At 36.2% G+C, this 14,680-nt stretch overlaps 2 protein-coding genes across 4 annotated transcripts in view; one reads left to right on the top strand and one right to left on the bottom strand.

Annotated features, from left to right (window-relative positions):
* Positions 1–14,230, top strand: part of LOC127952501 (myosin-9) — a 43,515-nt gene extending 29,285 nt beyond the window's left edge. For both annotated transcript variants that reach the window (XM_052550980.1, XM_052550979.1), the window contains 21 exons: positions 908–1,016; positions 1,111–1,242; positions 2,030–2,374; positions 2,453–2,576; positions 3,407–3,578; positions 3,661–3,873; positions 4,886–5,030; positions 5,129–5,335; positions 5,423–5,527; positions 5,603–5,755; positions 6,900–7,148; positions 8,091–8,303; positions 8,387–8,599; positions 8,681–8,842; positions 8,921–9,049; positions 9,139–9,227; positions 10,314–10,437; positions 10,520–10,728; positions 11,488–11,596; positions 11,681–11,853; positions 12,869–14,230. In XM_052550980.1, the coding sequence (XP_052406940.1) occupies positions 908–1,016; positions 1,111–1,242; positions 2,030–2,374; positions 2,453–2,576; positions 3,407–3,578; positions 3,661–3,873; positions 4,886–5,030; positions 5,129–5,335; positions 5,423–5,527; positions 5,603–5,755; positions 6,900–7,148; positions 8,091–8,303; positions 8,387–8,599; positions 8,681–8,842; positions 8,921–9,049; positions 9,139–9,227; positions 10,314–10,437; positions 10,520–10,728; positions 11,488–11,596; positions 11,681–11,853; positions 12,869–12,977 (3,484 nt within the window). In that variant the 3' untranslated portion in view covers positions 12,978–14,230. The remainder of the gene's footprint in view (positions 1–907; positions 1,017–1,110; positions 1,243–2,029; positions 2,375–2,452; positions 2,577–3,406; positions 3,579–3,660; positions 3,874–4,885; positions 5,031–5,128; positions 5,336–5,422; positions 5,528–5,602; positions 5,756–6,899; positions 7,149–8,090; positions 8,304–8,386; positions 8,600–8,680; positions 8,843–8,920; positions 9,050–9,138; positions 9,228–10,313; positions 10,438–10,519; positions 10,729–11,487; positions 11,597–11,680; positions 11,854–12,868) is intronic.
* The window catches only part of rangap1a (RAN GTPase activating protein 1a), a 321,818-nt gene that overhangs the window by 289,712 nt on the left and 17,426 nt on the right, over positions 1–14,680 (bottom strand). The window lies entirely within an intron of this gene.

The raw sequence follows: 14,680 nt of genomic DNA, 5'->3' as shown, positions 1-14,680 counted from the left end.
TTACTATTGTTCAGCAGAACATAGCCTACTACTACTAAAATGAAACAAACATTATTTTTTTAAAGAAATAATCACACAACATTTCTTCCATGTTTTATTTTAAATAGTAAATCCCCTTTGTTTACCAAAAAATAAGGTTTGCTTAATTTTCAGTAATTAAAAGAAAAAATTAATGGCTAAGAACAGAATGAAAATGATGAATGAAACCAGAAAAATGTAAATACACAACAGAATTTCTGAGGGGGAAAAACATTTCATAAGGCTTTTTTAAGAAAAGATTTGAATAAATTAAGTTGTTTTATGCATTTAAATAATGCTAAAACACAGAATAAGGTAACAATAAAACATATGGTGATAAATATTTCATAGGGCCCTAAACATGTAGTTTTTGTTAAACTTTTAATAAATTGTTGTGAAAATGTATGTGTAATGATTTTAATTAATTAGACATGCTTTATGATTAATACAATTAAATTTAACCATTAAAAAGAAGTTGAGAAAAATTTAAACAGAAAAAATAGAATCCAGAAAAATTTAAACCGAAAAAACGGAATTTGTGAAAAAATAAAACTGATTTCATAGGGCCCTGTATACAGTAACAAAATGATTTGCTAATGAGTTTTTGCTCGTCAGATGCAGTTGGTATCAGGTGGAAGATGTGGCTCTTAGCATGTGTCTACTGTGTTCTGGGTGATTGCTAGGCTGTTGCTATGTTCTTAGCCAGTTTACTGGGATTAGTGGTTATTCGGGTTATTGGGTTTACTATAAACAATGCCAGAGCATTGGGGTGCAGTGTAGTTTGAAGAAGCTGCTAGAATATTAGTCAGAAAATGTGGTAGAATCTATACATGCAGGTGATTGTGAAGTCCACAGATGTGGTGTTTAACGGTGTGTGTGTGTGGTTCAGGGCGTTCGCTAAGAGGCAGCAGCAGCTGACGGCCATGAGGGTGATCCAGAGGAACTGCTCTGCGTATCTGAAGCTCAGGAACTGGCAGTGGTGGAGACTCTTCACTAAGGTTCATGACACACACACATGTTCAGATGACTGTTGCTCTTGAGACGTGCTCTGTGCTGATGCCGTGTGTGTGTGTGTGTGTGTGTGTGCTTCAGGTGAAGCCGCTGCTGCAGGTGAGCCGACAGGAAGAGGAGATGCAGGCCAAAGACGAGGAGCTCCACAAAGTTCGGGAGAAGCAGATGGTGGCTGAACAGCAGCTGAAGGAGATGGAGTTCAAACAGAAGCAGGTAACAGAATACTGCTTGCATTCCTATATCTTTACTTTTTTCAGTTATATTTATATGTATCTCATGCTATAGTTTCATTTTACATATGAATATTATCAAGATTATTTTAAATCTGCTATATGTTATGAATGATACATAATTTGGTTTCTATATATGGTGCATTTTAAAATGCAAAATTGTATTTATGCATGTAAATATGAATTATGTATGTCATGCAAAATTTTACAGTATTTTTTTTTTTAATTTAGTTTAATTTAATGTTATAAATTATGCTACATTTTAAATTAGCTTTCCATATTATCAATTGTATGCATGTTATATTTCACATGTGCATTATGTATTACACTATTTTTTAGATTACATATATATATAAACGCTGCTATTTTATCCAAACTTATTAGAAATTGCGCATATGCTGTATTTCACATTAGTTATAGACATATTATAAACATTGTGCTGCAGTTTACATAAATTATATATAATATAACCGTTATATTATGCATTAATTATAAATTATGTGAATCACTCTATATCTTCGATTAATTATAATATGTAAGTATATATTTGTATTTATATATAAATAATAAAGTATGCTACATTTAATGTATATTGTGACATATTTAACATATTGTATATTATGAATTATATCTGTTATGCTGTGTTTTACATTCATTATACATTGTGGAATATGTATTTTCCCTTTTTTATTTTCTAGTATTTGTTCTTTATTTATACAGATTCCTAACGAGACTGTAAGTGTGAATGTTAATGTTGTTGGTGTGTGCAGCTGGGCCAGGAGAAGCTGGCTCTTCAGGAGCAGCTGCAGGCGGAGATGGATCTGTGCGCCGAGGCCGACGAGATGAGGAACCGTCTGGTGGCCAAGAAGCAGGAGCTGGAGGAGATCCTGCACGACCTGGAGGCCCGCGTGGAGGAGGAGGAGGAGCGGGCCAATCACCTGCAGACGGAGAAGAAGAAGATGCAGCAGAACATCGCCGACCTGGAGCAGCAGCTGGACGAGGAGGAGGCGGCGCGCCAGAAGCTGCAGCTGGAGAAGGTCACCATGGAGGCCAAACTCAAGAAGACCGAGGAGGACGTGATGGTGCTGGACGACCACAACAACAAGCTCTCCAAGGTCTGTGCGCTCGTCAGGTTGATCTGAGAGTCTGTTCAAACGCTGGCTGCTCTTCTCACTGTTGGTCTGGTCACGCAGGAGAAGAAACTTCTGGAGGAACGCATCGCTGAGTTCACCACCAACCTGGCTGAGGAGGAGGAGAAGTCCAAGAGCTTACAGAAACTGAAGAACAAGCACGAGGCCATGATCACCGACCTGGAGGGTGAGCAAAGAATACAGAGATCGAGACGGCACAGTCATTCATTCAGCAGACGCTTTTATACGCAGTGACTTAGAAAAGAGGACTAAACATAGCAATTCATACTAAAACACATAACAAATGCTTATTTATGATATATATATAAGCCACACAAAATATAGCACAAGTGAAATTCATAAGGTAGCATTCATGTTAAATACAAAACTATGTATATTGTTCCTAATATATAATTAATGTAATATGCAAAATAATAATATTTAATATTTCCAGCATTTAAATCTAGCATTTATGTATAATTTATAATATATGAATGGTATAATGTATAATATATAATATTTGTATTAAATGTGTAATATTAATGCAAAATATGGTATATATATATATATATAAAAAACATTTTGCAAATAAATGATAAACTATGCTATATTATTTATATATATATATATATATATATATATATATTTATATATATATATATATATATATATATATATATATATATATATATATATATATATATATATATATATATATATATAAATAATATAGCATAGTTTATCATTTATTTTTTATATACATAAATATGTTCTGTTACATTTTACATAGATGTATGTACATTTGTGTGAACATGACTTCAACATTTTGTTCCTTACACCCAAAATAATAGTGAACTGAATGTCTAAATTACCAATATTTTATACAGTTTACGAACATAATTTATCTCAATAATCCCAAAAACAGAAAGTATGATGCTTCAGCTACTTGTAGCATTAGAATGTCGGAAGTGTTAAATGAATGAAAGCAGAGTGAGTAAATGAACACCACTCCTGCAGACCGTCTGCGTCGCGAGGAGAAGCAGCGTCAGGAGCTGGAGAAGAACCGGAGGAAGCTGGAGGGTGACTCTACAGAGCTTACTGATCAGATCGCAGAGCTGCAGGCTCAGATCGCCGAACTACGCGCACAGCTCGCCAAGAAGGAGGAGGAGCTTCAGGAGGCGCTCGCCAGGTGAGAGCACGCCGCGTCCAATCACAGTCGAGCATCTTCTCACCACTGATCCCAGCTCACGAGTGTCTGTGTGTCCCGTCAGGATCGAGGAGGAGGCGGCTCAGAAGAATCTGGCGCAGAAGAAGATCCGGGAGCTGGAGGCTCAGCTGAGCGAGCTTCAGGAGGATCTGGAGCTGGAGCGAGCGGCTCGAACCAAAGCCGAGAAACACCGGAGAGACCTGGGAGAAGAGCTGGAGGCGCTGAAGACGGAGCTGGAGGACACACTCGACTCCACCGCCGCGCAGCAGGAGCTCAGGTCTGTGTGTGTGTGATTATAACACTCACATCTACTTCCAGTTCATGTCTGCTTCATTTACTACACTTGTGTGGACTGGAGAAGATCTTATAAAGGTCTTCCTGGAGTCAAATTAAAAAGTGTTTGATTCGCTAGTATTGATACTTTTTATTGTTATAGACTAATATAATTACAACACTCATATTACTGTGTTTTTATATTATTAGATACTCTTTTTATTTATTTTTTTCAGAAGTACAATTGCATTATAGTATAGTATAGTTCCTCATTATTATATTACAAATATAATATGGTAGAATAATGTTATATACAAGACAATAAAAGTGACTTGACTTAAACTAATAATATCAAATTTCTTGGTTTTATTTTCGAAGATATTCTTTTTTTTATTTAATGGTGCAAGTACATTGCAGTTTTTCTTTTATAGTTATAATGAAAATAATAATAATAGTATTCAAATAATAATTTAAATATTGTTATGCATTTTATTTTGATCGATAGATATTTCTTTGTATTTAACAGTACAGTTGCAATACAATTCTTTATTTTTATGATTCGTCTTATGATGATAATATAAAATAATTGCATTCTACTATTATATTTTGTAAATTTTTCATTATATTAAATATTCATTATCGATTTAAAAGTACGGTTGAATTACAGTTTTGTAATTAAATTAAATGTATGCATTTAGCAGATGCTTTTATCCAAAGTGACTTTCAATTTTTTTACCTATCATGGATAAAATAAAAAATAAAGATTTATTATTTAATAAATATTAAATATTATTTTTTTATTATTATTTTATAATTAGATCAAATAATAATAAAAAATGTTTGTATTAAATTGTTTTATTCTCATTATATATTTTTCATTTATGTATTTTTGAGTTGGTTCTTTTAAATATTTAAACACCCTCAAAAGTGACCATTTCTCCTGGCATCAGAATCATTAGCCTGGATGTTACTACAGCAGCAGTGATGTGAGTCATGTGTGATGGTGTCTGCTGCAGGACGAAGCGTGAGACTGAAGTGGCTCACCTGAAGAAGACTCTGGAGGACGAGGCTAAAGTTCACGAGCAGCTGGTGGCCGAGATGAGACAGAAGCACGGTCAGGCCTTCGACGAGCTCAACGAGCAGCTGGAGCAGGTCAAGCGGGTACGAGACGCTCTCCTTCACTCTGAGAACGGTGTCAGATGTGTGTTTAGCAGCTCCTGAGTCTCTGAGTCTCTGAGTCTCTGCGTCTCTGTTTGCAGAACAAGGTGTCGGTGGAGAAGACCAAACAGGCTCTGGAGTCGGAGAGGAACGAGCTGCAGATCGAGCTGAAGACGCTGATGCAGGGCAAAGGAGAGTCGGAGCAGCGCAGGAAGAAAGCTGAGACGCTGCTGCAGGAGCTGCAGGTCAAACACGCCGAGAGCGAACGACAGCGCTTCGAGTTCGCCGAGAAAGTCGCCAAGATGCAGGTGAGAGAACCATCTCGATAGATCGATAGATGCTAATGTACTGACGGAGGGTTAGCGCTAGCGTGACGGCGCTCTGTCTCTCCTCAGACCGAGCTGGATAACGTCAACGCTCTGCTGAGCGAGGCCGAGGGGAAGTCGATCAAAGCCTCGAAGGACTGCTCATCCGTGGAGTCGCAGCTGCAGGACGTACAGGTGCGTGTGGTGGGGGATTATGGGATGTGTGCGTGTGCCTGGCTCGCTGTCTGAACGCTGGGCGTCTCCTCACAGGAAGTGCTGCAGGAGGAGACGCGGCAGAAGCTAGCGCTGAACACACGTCTGCGTCAGCTGGAGGACGAGCAGAGCGGTCTGAGAGAGCAGCTGGAGGAGGAGGAGGAGGTCAAGAGGAACATGGAGAAACAGATGAGCAGCATGCAGGCGCAGGTACACGAACACAAACACTGAAAGAGGAAACGCACCTTCGCATGACGGAACGGTGTTTGATTCGGTGTTCATTCGTCGTCTCAGTGAATTCATTTAGTTCTTTACAAAATAGCCTGAATGATTAATTAGCCAATCTCTAGTAAGTACAAAACCCTGAATCTAGCAGTCAGGCAACAGATTTATTCAGTAGATTTATATATATATAAATGAAAATTGGGAAATCACAAAAACCACAACCAAAAAAAGGGTTAAATTGCAAACATTTATTTATTTATTTATTTATTTTATTATTGAATACCAAACTTAAAGAACTAATAGCCATTAATTGCCATTTATATTATTATTATTATTATTATTAGTGTAATATATATATATATATATATTATAATTTATAAAGATAATTTTTTTATTATTATTTTTGTTTCTGACTTTGTGGTTAGATATTTGTTTTATTAAATATCAAAAAGAGCTTATTGCTGTAATTTTATATTGTTATAAGAATTTTTTTAAATTATATTATATAACTTTCTTCTTTAATTGCTATTAATTTTATTAATTAATTTTCTTATTCCTTAGTTTCTTACGTTACTTATTTCTTTTAGTTACTTCAAAATTTCTTTATTTTTGTATTTATTTTAATTTCTTCAGGTTTTTTTTGTAGAATTTATAATAATTCAGTCATAAATATTTATAAATTATGTTTAATAATTTGGAATACTGCTACTGTTTATAGCACATGCTCTTATTTATTATTTTCATTTTAGTAGTATTCAGTGTGTAATGCTGAAGATTTCAAGCAGTACTATGCCGAATCATATCACATGTTTACTAAGCGGCATCCAGTTATCATCTGTGACCCTGGATCACAAAACCAGTCTTAAGTGTCAATTTTTCAATGTTTTGTTGGCTATTGCTAAAAATACACCCCAGAGACTTAAGACTGGTTTTGTTGGTCCAGGGTCACATTTCAGATATAAGCAATTTAAGCACAAATACCCCAGTTCAGACAAATGAGTTCAATGAAAGGCTTAATTTGTGTTTAAATCCAAACTGAATCCAGATTAAGTGTAAACGCTGCTCACACTGTGACAGTGATTGGCGTAGCTCTTCAGTGTGTGATGAGCTTCTGTCTGTTCTGCTGCAGCTGGCCGAGATGAAGAAGAAGATGGAGCAGGAGGCCAGTTTCCTGGAGAACACTGAAGAGACCAAGAAGCGCGTCCAGCGCGACCTGGAGGCCGTGACGCAGCGTCTGGACGAGAGAAACGCTGCCTTCGACAAGCTGGACAAGACCAAGACGCGCCTGCAGCAGGAGCTGGACGACATGCTGGTGGACCAGGACCACCTCCGACAGATCGTCTCCAACCTGGAGAAGAAGCAGAAGAAGTTCGACCAGGTGAGAGACCTGCGATCGGGACGGGCTCTCAAGAAGAGACTGAACGTCATTTAAAAAAAGGCCATTAAATTAAGCTAAAACACTACATTTTATCATTTCTAATCTGGATAGATAATGAATCCTCCTAGTGTGATTTCTGGACCTGGAGAGGTTTAGTTCTGCAATATTTTGGGTAGAAATTGTAAAGAAAACAATCTTAGATTTTTTTTTATTTAAATGTTTATTTTTGTATTAATGCTGAGCTTAAGATGAATAAACAAAAACATTTTTGGTTTTAGTTTTTCCATTTTAAACATTACATTTTTATTTTATTTTTTCGTTTTAGTAATTTCAAAATATTTTATCAGGTGTTTATATTTTTAATACATTTATATAATTAATACATTTTCTTATATAATTGCTTTTCTTGTTTTGTGAGCTTTTAAAAGTTTGTGTTTTTGCATATAAAAACATTTGTTTATTTGTTTTAGTCATTTTAGAAATGTTGTTTATTAAAATAAAACCTTAAAATGATGTGGAGATGACAAGATTTTTAATTTAAATAATTTTATTGTCTTTTATGTTTATTTATACTTTTTTATGTCAGTTATATTTGATCAGGTTTTGTGAGTAAAATCTATTTTTAAAAAATGTTAAAAAAAGAAAAAAAAACATTATATACATTTTTAGAACTAAACATTAAAAAAAAAAATCTATTTTTTGTTGTTGTTTATAATTAAATGTTTTCATTATTCATAAAATACTTTTATTCTTATTTTAACATATTACATTTATATTTAGTCATTTAGCAGATGCTTAAATCCAAAGCGACTTTTTTTTTTTGGAAATGAGGACAGAATCGTGAAAAGTGATTCTTGTTGACATGAACCACGACACATAAATCCTCTGTAGACGCTGACTAATATCTGAAGATAGATCTGAAGGTTTGCTGGTGTTTTTCAGATGCTGGCCGAGGAGAAGTCCATCTCTGCCCGTTACGCAGAGGAGCGTGACCGCGCCGAAGCCGAGGCCCGTGAGAAAGAGACGCGTGTGTTAGCTCTCGCCCGCGAGCTGGACACCATCAGAGACCTGAAGGACGAGATGGACCGCACCAACAAACTGCTGCGCGCCGAGATGGAGGACCTGGTGTCCTCGAAAGACGACGTGGGCAAGAGCGTAAGAGACCTTCCCATCGTCTCAGAGCGTCAGTTCATCAGACGATCGCCCGAGACCTGACGGTGTTCCTGCTTCTCCCTCAGGTTCACGATCTGGAGAAGTCGAAGCGCTCGATGGAGCAGCAGCTGGAGGAGATGAAGACTCAGCTGGAGGAGCTGGAGGACGAGCTGCAGGCCACCGAAGACGCCAAACTACGTCTGGAGGTCAACATGCAGGCCATGAAGGCGCAGTACGAGAGAGACCTGCAGGGACGAGACGAGCTGGGAGAGGAGAAGAAGAGACAGCTGCTCAAACAGGTGCCAGCTGAGAACAGACTAAACCTGTTTCATGATCGACGATTAGAAAACATGAGTCATGTGTGTGTGTGTGTGTGTCAGGTGCGTGAGATGGAGATGGAGCTGGAGGACGAGCGTAAGCAGCGCACGCTGGCGATGGCGGCGAGGAAGAAGATGGAGCTGGACCTGAAGGATCTGGAGGCTGCCATCGACCAGGCCAACAAGAACCGCGACGAGGCGCTCAAACAGCTCAAGAAAGTGCAGGTTCGTCTCGTCCTCTTACTGCAGCAGTAATGGAAAACCAGCTTTACGAACGGCTTCCTGATCACGTTTGTGTTTCAGGCTCAGATGAAGGACCTGCTGCGGGAGCTGGAGGACACGCGTGTGTCCCGCGAGGAGATCCTGGCGCAGAGCAAAGAGAACGAGAAGAAGGTGAAGAGCATGGAGGCCGAGATGATCCAGCTGCAGGAGGTCAGTGTGTGTCTCTCTCTGTGTGTGTGTGTGTGTGTGTCGTCAGTCTGCTGTGGTCACATGAGCGTCTGACACGCGTCTGAATGCAGGAGCTGGCGGCCGCGGAGCGAGCCAAGAGACAAGCGCAGCAGGAGAGAGACGAGCTGCAGGACGAGATCAACAACCTGGCCAACAAAGGGTGAGGAACACCTCTGCATTCACCAGAGTCTAGCTGAGGAGACACACGAGAGAGGGGAAGAAAGAGACAAACTATTCAAATACTGAAGACAAAAAAAAATAATCTTCTTTTATAACTGTTTTGATGGATACTTGTTTTATACAAACAAAAACGTTTTATTTTTTAAGGAAATGGAATTCAGAAATAGCTGGGGAATAAAGGAAATAGTATTCCAGTTTTCTGAAGGTTATTTTCCATGTGATTTCTCTAAAAGTTATATCAATTATAATGAAATAGATTCGTTAAAGATGCATTAAAAATGTTATTTGTATTTATTTGAATATTACTTATTTTATTTTATGAACCATTTTAATCTAAAAAAATAGTTTTTCAAATTCAAAACTACTGGAAATAAATAATTATAATAATAATTTATTGCAGTATTTTTTAAAGATATTGATAGAGATTTTCTTTATGATTTCCCTAATAAGTATATAAATTATAAAATATAAATGAAATATAAATTACAATGAAATGGATTTATAAATGCACTAAAAACACTTTATTTATTCTTGTTATTCACTCTAATATTTTAATATTTAATTACAAATATTTTTAATCCAAACAGTAAACTAAAAATATTTATTAAAAAAATAAAATTAGAATTTTTTTTTATTATTATTTTGATTATTGTTTAGGAAATATGATTCACAACTACTAAATGAATTATGATGTTCTTCCAGTATTTGGAAACATACAGATTATTTTTAGTTAAAACTTGATTAATGTAACCGTTATAAAATAATAAAATAAATCGATAAAAAATGTATAAAACACTTTGCTAAGTAGATTTCACAATTCACCATTTTTAAATGTTATTTAATATTGTATCTTGTATTAAAACATTTTAACACTAATAAATAAATAATGATAATAACAATAATAAATAATAAATAAAAGACATTTAATAGAAGTTCTATGATTATTTAAATAAAGGCCCAATTTTGTATAAACACATCTAAAAAACAGCATCTGAAACTGATAGATTTCTTCTGGTCGATATAATCTGGTATAGTGACCCATAATCCTCTGTGTTTGTGTGCTCAGCACCCTGGGCTCGGAGGAGAGGAGGCGTCTGGAGGCGCGCATCGCTCAGCTGGAGGAGGAGCTGGAGGAGGAGCAGAACAACACCGAGCTGGTGAACGACCGGCTGAAGAGAGCCCTGCTGCAGGTCAGGAGCGCCGCTGACCTCTGACCCCTGACCTCTGACCTCTGACCCCCACAGCACACTCACAGAGTCTCTCTGTCCACAGACGGACCAGATCAACGTGGAGCTGACAGCGGAGCGCAGCACCTCCCAGCGTCTGGAGGGAGCACGCTCTCAGATGGAGCGCCAGAACAAGGAGCTGAAGCTCAAACTCACCGAGCTGGAGGGAGCCGTCAAGAGCAAATACAAGGCCACCATCGCCGCCCTGGAGGCCAAGATCATCCAGCTGGAGGAGCAGCTCGACATCGAGACCAAGTACTGCCACACACACACACAGACGCTTTAATTAGACATGTTTAGAGGGTTTACAAAGAGATGTGAGACGATACAAATTAATATTAAATGATATGAAATTAACTTCTAATTTATACAATTTAGGTCAACAAATAAAGAAATATACACAATTTATAATTCTAAAAAAAAATTATATTATTCACAATTCAGATACAAAATAAATAAATCGTTTTTGTTTTACATTTTAAATCAACAAATTATATGCAAATATACTATTAATATTGAATCAATTTGTTCACAATACAGATACAAATCAACTACAAAAAAATACATAATACATGTAATTACATAAAAACATAGATATATTCAGATATTTTAATTAACAATAATCTATTTTTTTTTTATTCATTACAATACGGATACAAATACATGCATACGCATTTATCTACAATGAACCATTTTTAAACATGTTTAGACGATTTACCATAGGTGATAGATATTTACTTTAGAAAATATACAACTGAATAGATTCAATTCACAATTTAAATGAGAAAACTCAATGAATGAAATTTACAATGATATAATTAAATTAGAAAAGATACTTGAAGATACAAAGACTTGATAGAAGTACAAAGCAATATAATTAAATTAGAAAAGAACACATTTGCTAAAATTTTATGATTAAAGTCCCATCGGTCTACAAATAAGAATGTACACAATAATTTATCTATTTATAACAGTGGGGAAAAGCTGGAAGTAATAAACGATGTTTGTGTTCAGAGAGCGACAGCAGGCCTCCAAACTGGTGCGTCGTACAGAGAAGAGGCTGAAGGAGGTGATTCTGCAGGTGGACGACGAGAGACGCAACACAGACCAGTTTAAAGATCAGGTGATGCTCATTACAATCCCTGTCAGTCACACTATACGAGGTTAAAGTTCAGCGATGTTAACGGTTGTTTGTGATCGATTGCAGTCTGAGAAGCTGAACAGCCGCATGAAGCAGCTGAAGCGGCAGCTGGAGGAAGCCGAGGAGGAGGCGCAGAGAGCAAACGCCAACCGCAGGAAACTACAGCGAGAGCTGGAGGACGCCACCGAGTCTGCCGATTCAATGAACCGAGAGGTCAACATCCTGAAGACCAAACTCAGGTGCGAGAAAACACGCTGCACCATAACAGCTCAACTGATGATCGCCATCGTTTTGAGCAGTTTTAGAATTGAGATTATTATTTATTTATTTACTCATTTTTACATTTCTTCAGAATTATTGCACGTTCAAATCAGTGTTATTAAAGTTAACTAAAATAACAAACCATTTTAAAAATACACTTTCATTACTTGGAAAAAAATTCATCTAGATGCTAAGACAGTCTCATTTTCATTTAGACAAATCATTAGAAATCACTTAATCTCTAATTTTATTTAAAGTATTAAAATTACTAAAATGATTTAAAAAAAGAAATTTTTGTTACTTTATATAAAATAAATGTTAACAAAAATTGCATTATAGCTAAAATTTAGATCATATTTATAATTTGTGTTTAGTTTAAGTTAAAGTACTAAAACTAAAATTTTATTATAAATATAAAAATGCATATTAAAGATTATAGACGTTTGAATAATGAATTATATTTTGAAGTTCAATTATTTAAAATACTAACTGAAATTAAGTTTAAGAAATTGCTTAAAAATTATATGGACATTTAAAAAAAAACATTTTGATTTTAATTTGAAGTACTAAACTACGACTAATATAAATAACGAAGACAACATTTCACTCAAATTAAATTGAAAATTTATTTATAACATTAAATCATTCACATGGTTTATTTTGCCTTGCATAGTTTCTCCATCATATATATTATATAAATTAATATATTCTCGATAAAATGAAAACTAAACAAACAAGAATTTTTCAAAAGCTAAAATGGTGAAATTCCTAATATTAATTCCAATGACTACAAATTATGTTCATATATTAATTTATTGTACTATTTCTATTATTTCATCCATTTCTCTAAACTTTATTTTTCTGAATTTCTATGCTATTATTCAGTTGTTCTATAATTCTTATTAATATCGCAATTAAAGTATGTTGTCTTAATGAGGCATGCATGTGATCAAATGTATGTCTGACATTGAAATGTGCGTCTTTTGTGTCCAGACGTGGTGATCTGCCCTTCACCATGCGCCGCATTGTCAGCCGCTCGGGAATCGAGAGCGACGAAGACCCCGAGGCCAAGATTGAAACCCCCGAACCTAAACCCGAGTGAAAGAAGCCGAACCGCAGCATTCCCTCACAAACACACACACACACACACACACACATACACAAAAGTCTTGGACAGCAACGTCCATGAAAACTCAGAGATACTTCGTCGATTTTAGTTTTTTGTTCTTATTTTAGTGCCATAGTGTATTCGCACACACACAATGGTTCTCCTGACAATCACACCCACGACAGCTTCACTCACACAGAGGACCAAATTTGTCAATGTCTAGAATAAAAAAGAACGGAATGATATTTTTGTAAGGGCGCATTCCGTCAATTGTAGTCCCAATTCCGGATCTATTTTTCTAACTGAAGTAAAAGGATAAAAAATAAAAATGGTGAAGAAGAGAACTTATTGAAGGGGACCAAAGCAAAATTGCTTTCTACGAAACTGTATTTTATCCGTACGTTTTTATAATGGGATAAGGATGAACATAGCGCTTGCTCTCTTGCACCTCTGCTGGTAAATAATAGATTGTGATGAGAATTATAGATACTATGCTACAGTTATGCTTTTGGGCTTCACACATGAATGCTTAGTAAATCAAACCAGCACTGAAAATATTAGAGATTTTCATGCTACCGTATATGCACGTGAAATGGCAAAGACTGTTTTAAGCAATAAAATGGAGGGGTTTCTAGCACTGTTGCAGCAGATTGAAGGAATAAGGATCAAGTAGGCATTGCACGAACTCATTTAGACATGGCACTATGCACTATCGCCTTAAATCTACTATTTGGATATGTTCTGTTCCTCTTTTCTTTTCAGTATATGTGTCTTTATTAATGTTCAGGGCATGATTGGTGGAGGGTTGACGGTTTCTCTCACGCACACACTGTAAACGCTGACCACGGCTGCGCGGGGGCGGGAATCGACAGTTTGGCGGGAGTTTTTTAAAAACATGGAACGCTTCCATGACTACCTCTGATCACGTGTAACACTCTGTGACGTCATATTTGATTCTCTGAAAGAGCGAAGGAGAACGGATTTGAACGAGAGCGATCTCCTCCTCGAAGCTCGTGCTCAGCTTCTGCTTGTTTTCGCGCACACTGCTGGGAAGTGAGAGAAATTTACTATTATTGATTATGTATGGATAGATAGAGCATTTCTCTCTCTCATTCTCATCGTCTCCCAATTATGACTTTGTGATGTTATGTTCTCTGTCTCTGCAACTCCTTAATTATACCTGGAGAGAGTTGTCATAAATCGTTGGTGTAATGATGCAATAAAATGGCTTTTTCAAAACCCTTCTAGCAAGTGTATGAGCTCTTGGCTTAATCTTGTTCTTGGTCTTTTTTTTTTTTTTTTTTAGTTACAGTTAAAAACAAAACTATCTTGGACTTGGGCTAAAATGAGCCCACTGCTTTCAACCATTTAACAAATATATTTTATTCCTGTAAAATCATTTGTTTTTAACATCAAATTGTAAAAGTCATCGCCCAATGATCGATTCTAAGAGGAAACTAAATTTAATAACCCTGGTCTACCTCAACACCTCGTTCACCGAAGAACGTCTTTCCCAAATGTTTACTGATATATATATATATATATATATATATATATATATATATATATATATATATATATATATATATATATATATATATATATATATATATTTTTTTTTTCTTTCTGAAAATCCAAATGTTCTCTTTCATTGTTTATTTAGTCAGAAGAAATCCCGCGCCTTTTAATAATCACTG

Source organism: Carassius gibelio, chromosome B3, assembly GCF_023724105.1.
Source record: "Carassius gibelio isolate Cgi1373 ecotype wild population from Czech Republic chromosome B3, carGib1.2-hapl.c, whole genome shotgun sequence".
Lineage (NCBI taxonomy): Eukaryota > Metazoa > Chordata > Actinopteri > Cypriniformes > Cyprinidae > Carassius > Carassius gibelio.
The sequence above is the reverse complement of the archived record's forward strand: the minus strand, read 5'-3'. Positions and strand labels throughout refer to the sequence as shown.